The sequence below is a fragment of the Mugil cephalus genome, chromosome 17, assembly GCF_022458985.1.
Source record: "Mugil cephalus isolate CIBA_MC_2020 chromosome 17, CIBA_Mcephalus_1.1, whole genome shotgun sequence".
NCBI classification, from domain to species: Eukaryota; Metazoa; Chordata; class Actinopteri; order Mugiliformes; family Mugilidae; genus Mugil; species Mugil cephalus.
The window spans coordinates 15,369,192-15,388,376 of record NC_061786.1 but is presented as its reverse complement, the minus strand read 5'-3'; the positions used below and the strand labels follow the sequence as shown (position 1 = coordinate 15,388,376).

Sequence of the window (19,185 nt, the reverse complement as noted above, 5' to 3'; positions counted from 1 at the left end):
GGACATGGGGTGTTCTGAATGTGTCCTGTGGTGTCTGGCTACAGAGTATTGTCGGTTGGGGGCCCGTTGGGTCCTGTGGGTTGAGGGGAGGGGGCTCTGTGGATCAAACACTTGAACACTTCAGGATCTGTTTTTCATGTTGTTGTTTTTTGGAATAGTTCCTGAATTGTTTTTGTGTTTTGCATCTTGCTGGGGATGGCTGCTGCCATCAAGGAGTGTCATTGCTGTGGGGTGGGTGGCTGGTCTGGTCTAATTTGATGGTACATTTCTAAGTAACATCCACATGAAGGTCCAAAAGTTTCCCAGCAGAACTTGCAATTGTCACAAGATGGTTTATGTTATTCCTGATTGATATATCTTTTTCTCAAAGAAACTAATTAAAGGCTAATACTTTTATTTTGCAAGGCTAATGTGCTCCATTTGTTCATTATGCATGTATTCTCCATATTATTTTTAGTACAATTCAGCTTCACTTAAATATTTTGTTGAATACCGAATATTTTAATAGATTTATTTTATTACTATCTGCTTAACTACTGTGTAGGAAATCTAAATGGGTTTGAAACCTTGTGATTCAGCAAAACATTCAAAACACTGAACAAGAAATACTTTTTAAAAAATTCCTCAGAGACAAAACATTTGTTAAGACAGCATTTATTTTGGTCATTATGTTTTACATGACATAATGCATGTCCAGGGATATAACAATGTTGCTGTTAAACAGTTTCCATGACAGCATTCTGGTGACTTTCATAACGGTCAATTTGACCATTAACATTTCACAATATTTTTCAAGTCACATTTAGTTACAAAATGTTGCACAGAAAGGTATTAGTGTTATTGGTCACCCGAATGATAAAAAAAAAAACAAGGTCGTACAAAAACAAACAAAAACAGACAAACACTAAATTAAGAGTCACCAGTTGAAATCAGTATAACAGGAACAGAGTGGAAAAGAAAAAAAATCAGGACACAATACAGTTAAAATACCTCAATTTCACATGCTGTCTCCATTATAAGAGCTCACTGGTAACTTTATGGATTGCTTACCCCATCCCTGATCACCTGTTTTCATAAATTAGATTTCCTTCTTCTGAGCACCTATTTCTTGTAGTTTTCAAGTCGAGATGCTACTATTCCTCAAAGAAGGGTGAACTACCTGTCTGTTGGGCTGAGGAAAAATGAACAGGGAGTTTACTTTGAGAAATAGTTTGCAAATTTAGTTGGTTGGCTTTTGGGAACTATGCTATCAACGTATCACGTTGAAGCAATGAGGAACCCAGAGAAAGAGCAGTGGACATTCTCGGCAGCAAAGACACCATTGGCCTCATCATCAGGGATCTGGACGTAGACGGTGTCCTGCTCATCAAGCAAGAGGACGGCACTACCGGACATCTGGTCCAGGAAGCCCTTGTTGTACTCATCATAAGTGAACATAACAGGCTGGCCATTCTTGTACAGAGCCACCAGGGCGTGAGCTCCATTGACATGGATGCTGTAGGAGAAGTAGTAGACTCCAGGAATCTGGCAAGTGAAGATGCCGGACTCGGGGTCATAGTGATTCTCAGCATTGTACACAATCTGGTCAAACTTAATGGGGCTGCCAGCAGCAGGGTAGGGGGTGGCCAGAGATGCAGTGAAAGCAGACATGGGGGACTTGACCATAACCTCACTCATTCCCATACCCTTCTCAAACACAACCTCACCGGGAGGGCCAGGGGGACCAGGAGGACCAGCTGGACCAGCTTCTCCATCAGATCCAGGCTCACCAGGCTGACCTGGGGGACCCTGAGGTCCGGGGACGCCCTTAGCAGCCAAACCAGCAGGGCCGGGAGCACCAGGGAGACCTGGGTGTCCCTTAAGGCCAGGAGTGCCAGCGGGACCCTGAGGCCCAGAGGGACCTCTGGGACCGGGAGAACCATCAGATCCAGAGGCACCTGGCTCACCTGCACGACCAGGATGACCTTTGGGTCCAGCAGGACCTGGAATACCTGGGGCACCTGGGATACCTGGGGCACCTGCATGACCTTTGTCACCTGAGGGTCCAGTGGCACCTCTGGGTCCAGGAGGACCAGCTGCACCTGGATAACCCTGCTTTCCTTGGAAACCCTGTGCTCCCTGATCTCCCTTGTGTCCCTTAGGTCCCTGAGGTCCAGTTGCACCGGTGTCCCCTTTAGGGCCAGCAGAACCAGTCTCACCTGGGAACCCTCTCTCACCCTGAGGTCCAACGGGACCAATGGGGCCAGTTGCACCAGTAGCACCAGTATATCCAGTGTGACCCTGCTCTCCCTTTGCACCTGTGGCACCGGTGGCACCTGTTGCTCCCCTCTCTCCCTTCTCTCCATTTGCACCTGGCTTTCCATATCCGGGGACTCCAGGGGCACCAGTGGCTCCAGTAGGTCCCTGGTGGCCTTTAGGGCCAACTTGACCAGGCATACCTGGGGCACCATTCTCACCTGGTTTACCTGGAAGACCTACACCTGGGGCACCAGTGTGTCCCTTGGGTCCCTGTGGTCCCATGGGACCAGTGGCACCATCTCTACCTGGGCTACCTGACTTTCCTGGCTCACCTGGGTTACCTGGCTTTCCGGGCTTTCCAACTCCAGATGCACCTGGTGCTCCAGTTGGGCCCATAGGTCCCTCGGGTCCTGTCTCACCCTGAGGTCCTGGAGCTCCCACCCCTCTATCACCCTTAGAACCTGGCAGTCCAGGTACTCCTGGATGCCCCTTCAGACCAGGCTCTCCTCTGGGTCCCATCGCTCCAGGAAGACCTGAGGGTCCAGGCTTGCCAGTAGCTGACAGACCTGCAGGCCCAGGGCTTCCAGGAGATCCGGGGGCTCCTCTAGGTCCCATTGGTCCAGTGGCTCCAGTATCTCCCTTCTCACCAGGTAGTCCATGGCTGCCAGGTTTTCCAGGTCCACCTGGAGTTCCAGATTTGCCAGTGATGGAACGGCCGGGGGTTCCAGGGGGTCCGGGAGGCCCTTGGGGTCCAGGTGCACCTTCACCATCCTCTCCAGGGGGGCCGGGAGGGCCAGCGGGTCCCTCAGGTCCAGGCTCACCTGGAGGACCAGGCTCACCAGCTACTGACATCACTGTAAGAATGAAATAATGATCATCATCAGTAACATCAAATAATTAAATAGGAGATCACAAACCGGACCCACTCACAAACTGTGCCCTCCTGGTCTACGCTGTCACCACAAACCTTAAATGATACTCTACTTGTAAGACAAACATAAATATTGTATGTTATGTATGCTGAAGAGTACTTGAAGCCTTGAGTTTGTTATCACATTGTGACAGAAGTATATTCAGCCTGAGCATGACATTCACATTGTGTCTTATAACACAGGATCTATTTCAGTTCACTGCCTACATTTAAATCCCTATTCAAGCATTCAACTAACAAGTGCAATAACATGGATGTACAACCCAGGTTTATGAGCAGGGTTTCATCAGTGTCTTGTTGAGTAGCAGCATGGCTTTATTTCAAATGTGAAATGAACTACAAGTTTTAAGGCAAGTTCCCTGGTTGATGTTGCTCTCTTTTATTTATTTATTTATTTATTTATTTCTATATGTCTGTAATGGTTGAAACTACTACTACTGATCAGTCCTGTATTCATATTTCCTGGAGATGGGGGAGCTGTTGCTCTCATGACCATGCAATTATTTAGCCATGACAATGTAGTGTTGATTCACTCATTCAATTTTCTTTAAGATGAGCTTTTATTTTAGGGCAAATCCTTCAAAATTAATAAATATTAGATTAAATGGTTTAATTAATAGAAAGTATATAAATTGAAATTGTAATTGCTGTAAATAGTATTAAAATGCAAATATTATAAAGGATAACAATTTTATACGTAATATCTTGTATTATGTTTAACAGCTCAGGCCAAAGAGTTTAAGAGGCACATTTGTGACACACTAAGTCTAAATGAGGAGGAGTTTTTTTTATTTGCTGCCTTAATGTGGTCACGTGTTTGAGTGTAAAAGGCTCACTCCTTGGCTAAATCTAGCTTAGATTGGATAAAGCCAAACAGATGTTTCTGCTTCTGTGTTAAGCAGGCACACCCATACAAACCACACTGCTGGGTGACTGGACTCTAATTGACAGTGTCAAACTAAAAATAATCCACTAACAGCTACTTTCTTAAATAAAAATAGCAATGTGTTGATTTGCTCAAAAGCAACATTTCATATAATACTGCATTTTAGAAAACACTCAACACAGCAACATGTAATCTTAATTTTCCTAGACTTGCTTAGGGAATGATTTGCCTAAATTGTTGTTATTGTCATGGTTGGAATCAAATGAACAATGCAACATTTAGTTGATTAAAAAAAAATCATGTTATGCCATATGCCACGTGCTGTATTCACTAAATGTTCTAAATACTGCAGTGGTCTTTGTGCTATGTTGAGTGCAAATAATAAAAAACACAATAAATGTCTTTATATTCCTAAGAATAGATGGTTAAACAATAAACATTTTGTGGCAGATAAAAGTGCAAAGTGGGTTTGAATTGTGTCTTGCATGCTAACCATGCTAAAATAAAAGTTGAGTACACTGGCTGCAAGACAGTTGGAAATAAACCTCCAGTATAAACTTCATGCATTTTATGAGCTCCAGAAAAAGTAAAGTGAGACCCAGATCTGAACGGACTAGGTGATTGGAGAGGCACGCAAACTGCTGCAGCCAATCAGAGCGCACGACTGTTGAGCGTGAGGTGGAGTTTGGTTTTCAAAGTAAAGTGCAGCTGGGACGAGCATCGTTCTGGCAGCTCGTAATGGCTTCAGCAAACATGTTAATTTCTCTTAGTTTAGCATTTGAAAGAGTCGCAAGAAGAAAAGCTGTTCTGACACTCTTTTAAGTGCTTGAATAGGTTATGTTCAAAAACAGATTGCACAGAGTTGGGTTGATGGGTTTTCTTACCATGGCTCTTCACAGGGAAGGGCACCACCTTCTTCACCACATACCCCTTTCCATGGGCTGCTGCAGAGGCCACAATGAGGAGGAGGATGCTTGCTACTCGCAGGTACATCTTGCAAGGTCAAACCTGCAGAGGAAAGCATAAAAAACAGTCAGTGCAACAGTCAGTTTGAAGGTACCAAGTGGAAACAAGTGGAAGTTTTAGGTTATTTGCAGAATAAAACTTACTATAAAACTGCTATGAAAACTTAAAGTTACAGTGTGTTAATTTAATGTTATTTCCCAGCCAGAGCATTCTTGATACTTCAGGACTCTGTCGATATTAAAAGTAAGCTCCAACTCATCCAAAGTCTCCCTTGCTTCCCTAAAGTATCATAGGAACAACTTAAGGCCTAGATGTTGACTACGCTCATCCAGAGATGGAACCATTTAGAGAGAAAGAGAAATCAAACATACCAGCATCCAAAGAGGGAGAAACCAAATGTCTTCAGCACCAGTGAGCTCCTGGTGCTTCTGTATATCCTTAGGGTGGGAGCACAACTGAGGATATGCTGTCCTCCAGTACGATGATGTGGGTATTTATACTATATCTACCCCTCGCATCATTAAAAAAAAAAAAAAAAGCCCCCACCACGCAAGTACCTCCCTCTTCATAGCTAGGCTGTAATTAGCAAACAGCTCTGCCCAAAGCGGGCGAGTCACATCAGGGTGCCTCCATGTCTTGAACATCCAGACACATGATTATCACATATTTCAGTCTTCTTCAGAACTCGAACACAATCGCGTTTAAAGTAATAAATGAATAAATACACGAAAAGCACACAAAACTCGTTCCTGCGTGAGAAATAAGGTTGACAGCAGTTGCAATTTATATTTGCGGTTTTGCAGCACCATTTCAGTTTATGTTTGAAGGCCCCCAGTTTAAATATGAAAATGTCTGAAAATAGTCATAACAGATCTATAAAAAATAAATAAAAAATAACCCAGACATCCAGATCTGTAGTGCCACCTGTGTTGCTTCACAAAGCATGCATTGAGGATGCACAGTGAAGAGGAAAATTTACATCTCGTCCAGCCGGCTGGTGCAAACTCGCCTTTGCCCTTCCTGACTGTCTGGGCACCTGCAACCTTTCTTGTTAATATAAACAAGGGAAATGGTGGGGAAAGATTGCTATGGATGAAAGTTACAGATGATTTGAGACACCTTCAAATCAAACACTTGTGCTTAATACTAATGCTAAGTAACTATTTAGGGGATTTGTGTATTTTGGTTTTTGGTGCATTTAGTACGTTCCCCGAGTCTTATCCCTCATCTTGTTATTTTGGCTAATAGAAGACAAAGTGGCCTTGATTACAGCCTTAATTCCTGGATGAACACTTTCTCTGACTTGTGTATTTTTGTAAGTGTTTCACCCTTAAAACTGCTAGTAAAGTTATATAGGGAGTTACTGGAAAAGACATTTGGGGCTGTTTCTGTGGAGCCTCGTGAATGCAGCCCAGTGTGCGGCAGCGTACGCGTGCAGTGCTCACGCTTGGACACCAGAGGGCAGGTTTCACTGATGTTCAGCACCTCTCTGGAGCGAGCGCTGCTGGGAAGCGGCCATGCCCCTGTGGTCACCTGTTATTTCTGGCCCACTCTGTGTATACACATCAACGGAGGGTTTCGAGCTTATTACTGCAATTAAAGCTGGGTTCTGTCACAATGTTGCATTTCCTCAATCAGCTCTGTCCTCCAGCATTATCCTCCTTCACCCTCCACCTTGCCTTGCTTACTTTGAGCTCTTCCAACTGTAATTTCTCAATTTCACCCCAGCCACATAGGAAATGCATACACCCAAATAATCACATGTTCTGGAACGCGCATGTAGCCATAAACGATGCGTAGGGTCGCCTATGTCCCTTCCCAAAACGTTTCTAAACACGCAGCCATTTATGGTACATGTTCTCCCTGTGTTCTTATAATGTGAGTACATATTGCTGAGACCATGTGTATAGAAATGATGAGGAACAGCATGATTTAGGGCTTAACCAATTTTCTATATGGGGTATTTCTTTACTACACGTGACTGCGACAGGCATCTTTCATCAGAACCATAATTAAAGATTCTACAGCATGGCCTGTTTGAACCCTTTTTTCTTTTTTCTTTTTTTTTTTGCAAATTAGACCAAATTATCTGCAATTTTCCAAAGTGCTACCTTCCCTGGCTCATAGCACTTAATCATGTTTGGCAAGGATTGTTTAAGCTCACTCTTCCTGTCAAATAAAAACATAATGAAATTTGTGACCTTCTTTTCCAAGTGTTTGAAATTGTGTTAGCAGTCAGGATGGGAGCGGGTGGCACATGGCAAAGGTGCAGACTGATTTACCCGAGGGCACGTTGCAGCTACCTGTGACACGTGGGTCCGAGCTGTGCAAGGGCAAACCATTATCACGAGTGCAACCTTTTCATTTTGTTTGCACGCGTCTAGTCTCGCTTCAGCCGTGTCTCCGTTGCAAAAATGCAGTGGCTCAAGTTTTCTATTTTGATGAAATTACTGAACGCCACACCAGTCTGCCACCAGTTTTGATATATTTTATAGTTAAACTATATTATTTTCAAAATCTCTTTATGCCTGTGCCCTGAGAGGAGGCCTGGCTTCACCAGCTTCAGTCAGATTTAGATGAAATAACAGAGCAACGGAGGGTGGAGTTAGGATTTTATATGTTTATAGGTTCCGATGATTTTCGGTTTATTTGTGTTTTTCAAACATGGCTGAACTACCGCAAAAGAGGCTCTCCGTTTTTAGTTCAATGCTCTGAGAACAATGATTCATCTCTTTATGCATAAAAAAAAAATAATAAACAACAAACCTGCATATGCATGTGAGACAGACAGCATTCATGCTGAGCCTTGGAACCAGAGTGTACCTTGGCTTGAGGAACACTTGAATTAACAGTGTAATTTTGACGTTGTTTATAACCTCGCAGCGCACTTTTTATTTTCTAAACACGCCACTGAACCCGTTCGGGAAGGACTCTGTGTCACTGGGCTCGCTGAATTGAAGGCTGTGAAAGTGCACGGCGGCTCTCTCTCTGCTCAGCTCATTACCCCGCCGCAGTGGCTTGATGTGGTCGGCAAGCCTCATTGTAATAACTATTAGGAATTAGGTTAACAGCCCTCAAGCTGGAGGTGGTGACGTCGCTTGGCTCTTATATTGTCACTGTAAAAGATCTGCACGTGCTTTCAGTTTCTTGTCGCTTTGTGCACTCGATATGTTGCGTTTAAAGCTTTTGCTGAATTTAGAAGAGCGAGAAAATGGCTAATTATGAACACACCCAAAAGTCGCAGTTAGTAAAAAGCCAAAGGTTGGTTTTATATGCAGTGATACTTGGAGTGTATTTACTAAAGTGCTGCACAAACTTTTAATGTGCTTAGTTTTGAGGTACTAACTACTAACTAAAAGGAGAACCATTACACTTTTGTTTATCACTTTCTAGATTCCAATTACGAATACATGATGATGCTTATTAATATATCGCATGCATGACTTTTCCATTTACTGTGTTATGGTTTCTTTAACTTGAGTTTCTATGCATCAGCTCAACCCTACGCAATTTCTCCACAGAAATATCTTGGAAAGCAAGCATGTGAAACAGTGACAGGGCAAAGTTTCTGCATTTGACCCTTCCACAAAGGACAAAAGCTGGCTTCCTGACATCCCGTTTGGGGCCCTGATCCGTATCTAAGAACAGCCCCGCCGAGTCCACTACATTCTCCACAGAGCACTTCTGGACACTGTTACTGGCAATGTTCGTTGTGTTTGTCCTTGTACTCCACAATGATAACAGTGTTTGAAAAGAAGACTTTTGCATTTTGTCTGTTTTTGTTCGTTTTGCTGGCCGGGAATTGATGTTTCTGGTTTCTCTGCCATCCCGACCAAAGCTCAACCCACACCCAACTCAAGAACATAATTGGTGGTTGATGTAAGGGGACTCAACCGAGCACGTGAGTTAGGCTAAAGATACCCCATCACTGCTGGGATACAAATTTAATGTTTCAATAAACTCAACGGACCACTAAGAGCTACTTTAAACTTTATGAATGGCAGACTTGACGGGGGCCCGTGTGAGTGATTGGTGGGGAAATTACAGGGTCCTGAAAACAAACACGGACCCAAATGGAGCCGGAAGTGTAAAAGTAACTGAGAAATGGTAGTGGTAGCCTTGGAGATGAGGGCTGGTGTCTGGGAGGTCACCAGTTTGGATCCCAGAACGGCAGGAAAATGAGAGGACGGTTGAGAAAGCAGCAGCGGGTTGTTCTTCAACAGCTCCCAGGTGTGAAAGCATGTAGCTGTGAGGGAGAGCCTTCCCGGGGCCCAGACGCGGCATAAAACGCTCGCGTTAAATCTTACTGACTTTATTGTGTAAACACGGGATATTTGCTTTGCGATTAAGCTGCTATGTTGGACATTTGTTCGCTCGATGTTATCGCCAGTCTGCCTGACGAAGCTGCCGCTAACACGCACACACATCTCAAAGTGAGGACTTAATATCGCAAGTGAGTCAAGAAAAGTGCCGCTTTATCTGATTTGAAAATTTCTGTTTCCATACTTCAATTAACTGTAAGTTTAGGCCTGACTCAGCTGTTGGTCTTTGTTTAGCTGAGGAAATCAGACTTTCAGGGCTGCAGTAGCCCACATGTAATTTAACTAGAAGCACTGAGCCAGATGGTTTATGAGGTGCCGCTCAACAGCACTTGTGCACACAATGTACAGCAAAGGTAAAAAGGTCATAGGAACATATAAAGATATCTATTTTATCCACTCCTCTTGTGTCCTCAAGCAAGGAAACAATCTTTGTCTGTCAGTCATTTTTATTATAACAAATCCTCCGGATCCTCTCATCTTCATGTTCCAAATGTCTCCAGTCAGACTGCTTGAAGTACCTGCTTATTGTGGCACCATTAAAAGATATCAAAGCGAAATAAAAACCACCTTAATGTGATTTTAGCGCTCAAGGGTAGGTGGCAGATTCCTGTGTTTAAGGATAATGACTAATCCACAACGAATGAATCCAAAATTTCAGGTTTCCCCGTCTCGGTCAGGCAGCATCAGCCCGTTCACTGAAATGGGGGGAAAAATATAAGCTGTCAGGGCGTGAAGTGAAGAGCTGGGTTTTACATTTCACTTGTCTGTTTATAATTACCTTTGACTGAAGCGCATACTGCAGCTGGAATGTGTGGCCCTGGGAATGACACAGTTTGTGTCTGAAATACCAAGTGACAACCGAGAAACAATGTTTATACAACACAATGTCACCTCACTCTCTGGAGCAGACGGTTAGCACAGCATCATAATGGCTTGCGGAGAGACAAGACAAGTTTTGCTTCTGCACACTTATATTTCATTCCAGCCGTGTCGCTCTCAAAATATTTGTACGAGCTAGACCGTTAGTTAGTGCCCCCACACTTCGCATATCTTTGCTTCACATAAAGACGTGACCACAGAAAGTTAGTCCGGAGTTTAACATACAGTATGTGCATAACACACAACCAGGGCCAAGGCTCCATCCGGTTTGGTTTGCGAGGTTAGCTTTGTTGGCCCGATGGACACTGCGTGGGTTGATACCGTGACCGGAGTGGGAAAAAAAAAAACACTGACTGTGTCTAAATGGGAATCATTCCACTTTTTTTTTTTTTTTTATAATATTCACAAACCATTTCACCCAGCGGCTGGCACAGTATCTGGGGTGGTTAGCACCGATACCTCAAAGCAAGTTCGAAACCATCGGCCTCTCTGTTTGGAGTTTACATGTTCTCCCTGTGTCTGCGTGGGCCTTCCGTGGATACTCCTATATTCTACTTGGCTTCCTCCTACGGTCCAAAGACATGCCTGTTAGTTTAATTGGTGATTCTAAATTGGTCGTAGGTGTGAGAGTGAATGGTTGTCTGTCTCTCTGTGTTAACCCAGTGATAGACCGACGGCCTGTCAAGGATGTTCTCCATCTCTCGCCCTATGGCTGCAGGAATAGGCTCCAGAGGATAAGTGGTTACAGAAACTGATGAATTGGATGAATTTGATCAAGTCTGTTCCCTTCTTTCAACATTGTAGTACAAAGAAATATTTTATGCAAGTTGCAGTGTTTTTATGCAGTGAATTAAAATCAAAATCAAATCAAATCAAACTATATTTATGTAGCACTTTTCCTACAAAAAAATGCAACCCAAAGTGCTTCACGCAAATAAAAACATAAAACTTTACTATACAGACATTTATAAGGACACTCACACAGACACGCACACACTCGCACCCATATACACAATAAAAGTTGTTGACGAGACATGGCACGACAACTGAGGCAAGGAGGATGCTACCATTTGGGGAGGCCCGTTCACACCAAGTGGGGTCCCAGCCCCTTGGTGAAGACCAGAGAGTAGAGTAATAGAATATTCCAGGCAACAGCAGATAAAAGCATCCATCAACATCTCTGTGTTAGCCTGAGAGAGAAATACATACATCTATCTATATTCTTCAGATTGCACAAACATATTTGTTATATTTATGATATGTGGAATAAAACTGAGCTCACAGTCTAAAGACAGACTGTGATAGCTTCAAATCCCGTAGTAGTTTGGGTAAAAGTTTCTCTCTCTGGCGTTCAGGACCAATGGTAAATGGTCTTGCTCTTACATAGCACTTTTCTACCTACTCAAAGGTACTCAAAAGTACTTTTACAGTCAGAGACACATTCACCCATTCGTTCACACAAGCACACACACATTCACACACCAGTGCCAGTTGCACTGGCAGCAACTGGGGGTTCAGTGTCTTGCTCAAGGACACTTCGGCATTTGGCACATCAAACCGCTAACCCTTCGGTTCATGGACAACCCGCTCTACCTACTGAGCCCAAGCCGACCAATGACTAAAACCCATGACGTGATACCTGAATGCAGTTTAAAAGGGTATCAATTGGCCCATCAGGAGACACGGTGATGTACAGCTGAGTATCGTCAGCATAACTGAAAGCTGAAAGCTGATGACGTCCCCTAGGGGAAGCATTTATAGATTAAAAAGAGTTGATACGTAAAAATATTTCTGCAAAACATTTATGGGTTTCACAAACTACACGTTTAATATGTACGTTGCAAAATGACGAATTGAGAATAGAATTCGTGATCTCTGCAGGCCAAAGGGATCAGTTCTAGTCAATGTGCCCAACATCTGTTCAAACGCAATTCAGGGAAAGAATCGCTCTAGTTGCCCAGAGTCAATGAGCCTTTGGTGCTGATTTATGTTGGTCAGTCTTTTCGTTTGTCATTAGAGTAAAGTAAATCAAAGCCACCTCATCAAACTCTAATTGAAACATCAATGAAACCAACAGCGAATCAAACACAAGAAGCATTATAAAAAATGGGCAGTTTGTTTGTCAGTTGGACTCAGATGTGACCAAGAGGTCTGTCATGACACAAAACCAAGATTAAAGAATTCAGTTGACTTGCCATTTAACAAACAATCACTCAGATGGCTCAGAATGGCTAAAAGCAGATGTTTTGGAGTTTGTATTGGTAATCCGCACACACAAGATCATCCCAGAATAAGCCAGGATGAGAACAAACTAAAGTTTCATTCCATATGGTTTGCATGTGGGTTAGCTGACTTCTCCTGGTGTTTGTTTAACAGGATATTTTTGGGACCAAACTCCATATTTGCAGGATATTTTGAAGACCCTTGCCATAGGTAGATCAAAAAAAAAGTGCAGCACCATTTGCGATGTTGAGTTTGCCCAGGACCTCACGTGTCCCGTGACTGTGGAAGTGGAAAGCTGTCTGACACAGCATGGATCCAAGGCATTTCTTGCCTACAATGCAGCCTTTGATCACCTACCATGATCAAAGAAACTATACAACATTAAGTCTGTCTAAAGTCCGGCCATTTGAGACTGTCCCTGACGTTCAGACAAAACAAGTGCAAAAATACTCATTGCCTGTGTTGTGTTGAGTGGACGTTTACTCACAAATCCTTGAGATGTAATGACTGAACCTTTACAGTGATGCATGAGGCTGTGAAATTACAAGCAATTTATAGTTTTCACAAAGAGAGTCATGCTTTAGCACACCTTTAAAGGAGCTATTAGAATTGCATTTATATGAAATGAGCTGTTAAACCCCCAAATATTTCAACAAGAAACTTTGGGTTCAGGATGATGTACAAGAAATGTGCACACTCGGATTTTTTGTACTTTTTTTTCTCATTTCCACGTACTTTAAATTAAAGCTTTGCGACTAAATAAAAGTCAGATTGTCATCTTGGGGGGTGTAGATAATTTATTGTATTTATAAAACTTCAACCCCAGGAGGCTTACGTCATACAACCCTCAGAGGTGACCAACAAATAATGACAGAAATAATAAATGCTTCCAGGTGGTCGGCGAGGCCAGTGTTACAAAGCAGAACAAAGAGTTTGTTATTTTGATGAGCCAACAGTTTTGCTATGGAGAGCCTGTTTTACTGTAAGGGTTCGTCCCGTCCCCGAACAGAGCCAAATGGTCTTAAACACAGAAAGAGAGTGAGTCATTGTGCTCTGTAATTTCGGCATGCTGCAGCTGTCCCAAGTGACCACGACTGTAGACCTGTTAACCAGCCTGATCCACATGTAAAACTTTCCCTTCCTCTTCACACAATAATTATAATGTCACCTCCCAGACCTCTCTCCCTCATTTGCAGCATGTATAGGTTTAACTGCAGCGGCAGCTTTCTGGAAGATCTTTCTAGGACAGGCCTGATGACTATTTTGGGTCTCTGACCTATTCTTTCCAAACAAAGAACCTCTGTTAATCTCTTCTACAACTCCACTACCAAATCTTCTTTTCCAGGATAACGCAGAGACCGTAAATACCATTTTCCTAGGTTATAGGCTTTGCCTGAAAGACACTTTTAAAACCTGTAAGTATACCGCAAGTCTATCTCTATCTGGAGGGAGTCTGGACAGCAAGGGACTGCTAACTTGTCTGAAGGGGACATATAAGACTTTAAAGAGTTTCCAGTTTTCCTCAGCTATTTAAAGCTCTGTATTTCAAACAAATTCTCCAAATGTGGACGCCTGAGGTCCTGTGGTAAAGGAAGAGGGAATTATAGTCCTAATACTGGTGCACTTTTTCTGCTACACTGTTTACACTGGTCTAGTCACTTTCTGGTCAGCTGCGACAGCGTGTGGTTGAATATAACCGTGACCGGTATAGCTGCTGCCGAACCCCATCTCATGCGAGACAGACAGGTGGACTGTCTGGAAAGTCTTGCAGCAGCGTTTAAACGGCAACAGTTTTCTCAAGTGGCCTCCGTCTAAGAAAGGGACAGAACGTTTCGATCAAACATGTTTTCCCCCGAATAACAGACTGTGCTGCTCTGTTCCAGGCTGCAGTTACTTTAGTTATTGCAGAGAATAAACATCTCATCTTCTACAACAGCTTCTACAGCTGTCACTGGGTGAGACAGGTTGCTAGTCTGTCGTAGGGCTAACAACCGTTCACGCTCTCATTCACACCATAGAATCACCAATTAGCCTAACGAGCAGGTCTTTGGAGGGTGGGAGGAAAACCCAGGGGAGAACATGTGAACTCAGGCCGGAGTCGGACCCGAACTCGGACCTTCTCGTTAGAAAGGCATCAGCGCTAACCACCACACAGAGATTAAACATATTAGAAATGATTAAATTTATAAATTTAGGGTGCAATTGCTGTGCTCTTTGTCTGAAGTCACTATGTTCACATGTTTGTTTTTTATATCTAACCAACACCTTTCAAACCATTTTGATAGAAGTTACATTTTGTAGGACATTTTCAAATTCCCCTTTTAAACCCTTCTAGTTTGAAAAGGGAAACAGGAAGTTGATATGCGTGGTGAATGTGAACTGAGGCAATCATTATTATTATTATTTTTTTTCTTTCTTGTACGTTACATTTCATCCCACAGATGATATAGCCCTCTTCTGTCCCCCTGTTGCTACACAAATGTGAATTGCATACATTAGCCTTGAAAGAATAAGAGATTTCACACCTAAATGAATCGTGTTTCATGTTTGTTACTCTTCACTTTCACTTCAAGGCCCCCCACCACCAACACCCCACCCGCCGAGATTCAGTCTCTCTCTGCCTCACAGACAAGTGGTTTGCCTCATTGAAATTAAGCTAATTATATTCCACGCCTGTACACATGCAACTACTGTAATATATACTTTCACCCGCCATTATCTCTGCAAGGCTTCATGACTGCGAAACACCCTCTCCAAATTAAAGGTCGGAACTGTGCCAGAGCCTGACATTATAAGCCGGGGAGCTTTTTTTTTGGAGCGTTAAAAGCTGCCCAGTCTCTCTCTTTCTCTCCGATCTGTCACTCTGCACCAGTTTGACATCAACAGAGAGCTTAGCATAAGCCTCGGCCATCTCAGTGGAAGCAAGCGCAGTCTTTTTTTTTTTTTTTTCATCCAGAGCAAGACAGCTGAAGTGAGCTCCTGCAGAGTTTTCTTTCTTTTTTTTTATTGTTTTTTTAAGGCTCTGCAGTGATGAAATGCGGCTATAAACTGAAAATGTCAGTAATCACCCGGGGATAAAGAAAGTAGTCTGGTATGTGGAGTCATGCGGGGATGTACAAACGCTTTGTCAAACACAATTTCAAAACCGGCTTTAGCTGACACGTATTTTGACATGTTTGAAACCACAACCATGACGGATAATTATTCAGTTTATTTACAATGTGTTTGAGGCCTGTCATTTAGATTGGGGCTATTTCTTTTTGCATGTGTTAATACATTTTACTTGTCTTTCCATCTTCACGTTCCTACCTTTGTTCTCACGTCCCACGTTATATCCCAGAAAGAGCCTGAGGGAACTCAAAAAAAAAAAAAAAAAATGGAACAAAAATAATTATGAGCTGTTCAGATTGTGTCAAGTCAAATGTCTGTTCTCCTCAGTTTTGGCCAAAACTTAAACATTCTTATGCTAATTGTGATAAAAGTGCACGCAATTGTCTAACAGGAGTTTCCCCTCTTCATGTCGTCTCCCTGGACGGCAGCCAAGACACGAGGCCTTCTTTTTCTCAGACCAGGACATACTGTTCATTTTGAGCTTCAGGTGATTGTTGTATCATGTGACAAAGCTCTCTAAATGGAGACTGTGCGTTTTTCACTGCATATTGTGGAAACATACACAGATCAGGCATAACATTATGACCCATGTCCTAATATTGTGTAGGTCTCCCTTGTGTCCCCAAAGCGGTTGTGATTCATCAGAGAATGGACATGGGTCTTCTGGGTGTCTGTCCTGTGGTGTCTGGCTGCAGGATGATGTTAGTGGAGGTGTTTGGGTCGTCTGGGTTGAGGGGAGGGGCCTCTCTGGATCAGATAGTTGATCAGTTTGGGATCTAGTTTGTAGGCCAGGTCAACACCATGTGCTGTTTTTCATTTTTCTTTGTTTTTCTTTTTTTTTTAGTTGTTTCCTAAACTATTTTTTTGTGTGTGTGTTTGTGCCTGTGTCAGGCTGCATCCTGCTGGGGATGGCTGCTGCCATCATGGAGTGTCATGGCTATAGGATGGGTTGTCTGGTCTGATCTGGTCTGGTCTAGGTGGGTGATACATCCACATGAACGCCAGGTCCCAGCAGAAAACTGAATTGTCAGAAGCTGGTCAGTGTTATTTACTTCTCCTGTCAGTGGTCGTAATGTTGTGGCTGATCGGTGTACTTGTGACAAATGATCAATGTCTAATTTATTCAAAGTTGATTAACCTTTATAATCAAAATGGCTGTAATCTGAGCCCAAAGCACCCAGACACTATTTAAATTTAAATAGTGTCACTTCATGTAAGAAAAACCAACACAACAATAAAGTCATTCTAATTCACTTATACGACTAATATACAACAAAAATGTTTATGGCAGTTCAGTTTAGTGCTTTCACTAAATTTGCATAAAGAGAGTATTCTGAAATCATCTAAAGCACAGCTTGCCTCGGGATATGAACGCAGTGTGCAATCGTTGTTTCCCAGGTTTTTATGGGATTTAAGAACATGTCTCCTCTGGTTTACTCATACATATAATAGTGGCTGTTGCCATGGTTTTGTTGCTTCATTAAGCAACATGTTGAGCATACAATGTTATGTTATAGAGCTCAGCATTGGTTTTGGTGTTTAGACAATGGAAAGCTGGAGAGCTTTTTTTAGGATGATGTGATTCACTGTGCAGTTACCACAATCACGAATGGTCTTTGATTTACAGCTGTATGTGGACCCAGGCGGTTTAAGCACATGCTGAAAGCTGAGTGAACACATAGTTCAACAAATAATCCAACTCGGGCAGAGCCGGTATCTCCAGACAGGCCGGGCCGAGGAGTAGTGGAAGAAGTCTTCAGATCGTACACTTCAGCTCAGTACAACAAAATGCCGCTGCAGCATAAATTCTATATTCAGAACATTACTTGAGGAGGAGCAGTGAAGCAGTCTGGCAAAATATGTTTGAGTCGAAAAAAAATGATGATTTAGATCTTTAGTCCGATCTGTTGTAACTTCTGAGCCCTTGGTTTCCTGTGAAAATGAAGAGAAGCCATGGTGCCATTTCTGTAGCAAAAGTATTTGCAAACGTGTATTTTGATCCACAAATGTGTGAAAAAAATCTTCAAATGCGTACACTGATTTATATGCGCAGACAGATCGGTAAGCGCGTACATCGATCTATAAAACGCTTGATCTGTAATTATTGCATATCTGTCTGGGCGTATAAATCAATGTATTTTTTTTTTTACGCATTTGTGGATCTGGCTACCCATTTGTGGATGTTTTTTTACGATCAAAATACACATTTGCAAATACTTTTGCTGCAATAATGGCCCCCTAGGAAGCGAAGCAAGGAGGAGAAACAAGGTTCGGGGCACCATACAAGCATTGCCCTGATTTAGTTTCGCAATTCTAGGTTAAGAAACATATGGTTGAGCATCCAAGTTCATGCGGCAGAATCAGAAATATTGTCTTTATTCCAAACATTTTTGTGGAACCAACGCAGCCACCCCGGAGTTTTTTCAGCTGTAACCATCGACTGTGTAAAGGAGATGGTCAAACCACCCCATGTCACCCATAGGATTCCTGAAGCCATTTTGAAGTTCAGTCTGGTGGCTCTAGCCATCTGCATCTTGGCTCTGCCTGACGCTGCCTAACTCCTGGCTAACTCGAGAGTGGACAGGGGAGGTGGAGCGTGAGTGGAGTGGGCAACACGTTTAACCATCTGCACCATTAACTGTGCGTCACTTGACATAATTTGAACCAGTTAAACACACAGCCACTGTACAGTTGTCACTAATGGGGAAATTAGCAACAGAGACCAAGAGAGAATCTCTTTTGGCTTCATTTTCTGCCCTGGAAAGTTACAGCATGGCTTCTACTTACAGTATCACATTTTTATTCAACTTGTTCTTGTTAAAAAACTGTGAATAAATTACAAAAAATCTGCACCACTTGAGAATAGCAGCAACAGCTACTAAAGGACTAGAAATGAAGAAGAATCTTTTTTTTTTTTTTAGATGCAAAGTGATGCTTGGGCACTCCTGAAATACCCTCAAGTATGGGTATGTGTTGGTGCATGAAACCACAAAGTGCAGAGATGCTATGCAGCTTCACGTCAGCTGCGAATCGTCCCATTCTTCTGTGCTCCAGGCTAGTTCATAAACTTAATGAAAGCCTTGACCTATCCTTGCGCCGATGCTTCCAGAGATGTTCGATCTGTAGAAATAGAATTGTAATTCTATGCCCAGGCACAATATACCTCTAATTTGTCTCTGCCCTGATTGAAACTTTGATTGCTATATATAAGTTTATGACAGTCCTTCGGCAGATTGAATGAACTGTTTTGGGGTTAGAATAAGTTTTCATGTCCCTCTTGGGCCTTTATTGTGCGGGTGAAATTAAGTTCAGTCCTAGATAGCAGTGTGAGGGCGCCTCAAACTCCAGTGGTGGATATCAGGGGGCGTTGGGACATTTTTAACTCCCTGGGCTATCTGTTGTGGCGAAGGGTGTGTTCATCTGTGGGCAAGATTGGCGCTAAATGTCTAATTATGTGTGATCCTATTTCCCACTTTCCCAGGGTACAGTAACAGTATGTTAATGCAGCACATGCTCTGTAATCAGTGATGTCAAACACCACATGAGGCGCAGTCACACAGATAAAGCTCCCCTGTGGCGCAGAACACACGTACCCTCTGTTGTCTGAGCTTTAATTATGTTCGTTTCAC

General features: G+C 42.9%; 1 protein-coding gene across 1 annotated transcript; it reads right to left on the bottom strand.

Annotated features, from left to right (window-relative positions):
• Positions 1 to 638: 638 nt before the first annotated feature.
• col10a1a (collagen, type X, alpha 1a) lies at positions 639 to 5,508 on the bottom strand. Its single transcript, XM_047611025.1, has 3 exons — positions 5,393 to 5,508; positions 4,940 to 5,063; positions 639 to 3,092 (listed from the first exon to the last, which is right to left on the bottom strand). The coding sequence occupies exons 2-3, from the start codon at positions 5,046 to 5,048 to the stop codon at positions 1,258 to 1,260; spliced, it is 1,944 nt and encodes a 647-aa protein (XP_047466981.1). The 5' UTR covers positions 5,049 to 5,063; positions 5,393 to 5,508; the 3' UTR covers positions 639 to 1,257.
• Positions 5,509 to 19,185: the final 13,677 nt, after the last annotated feature.

Excerpts from the sequence above, each read along its gene's own strand:
- col10a1a (XM_047611025.1), bottom strand. The coding sequence starts at position 5,048 with ATGTACCTGCGAGTAGCAAGCATCCTCCTCCTCATTGTGGCCTCTGCA. Across the intron at positions 3,093-4,939 it reads CTTCCCTGTGAAGAGCCATG|TGATGTCAGTAGCTGGTGAG; the intron begins GTAAGAAAACCC and ends TCATTCTTACAG.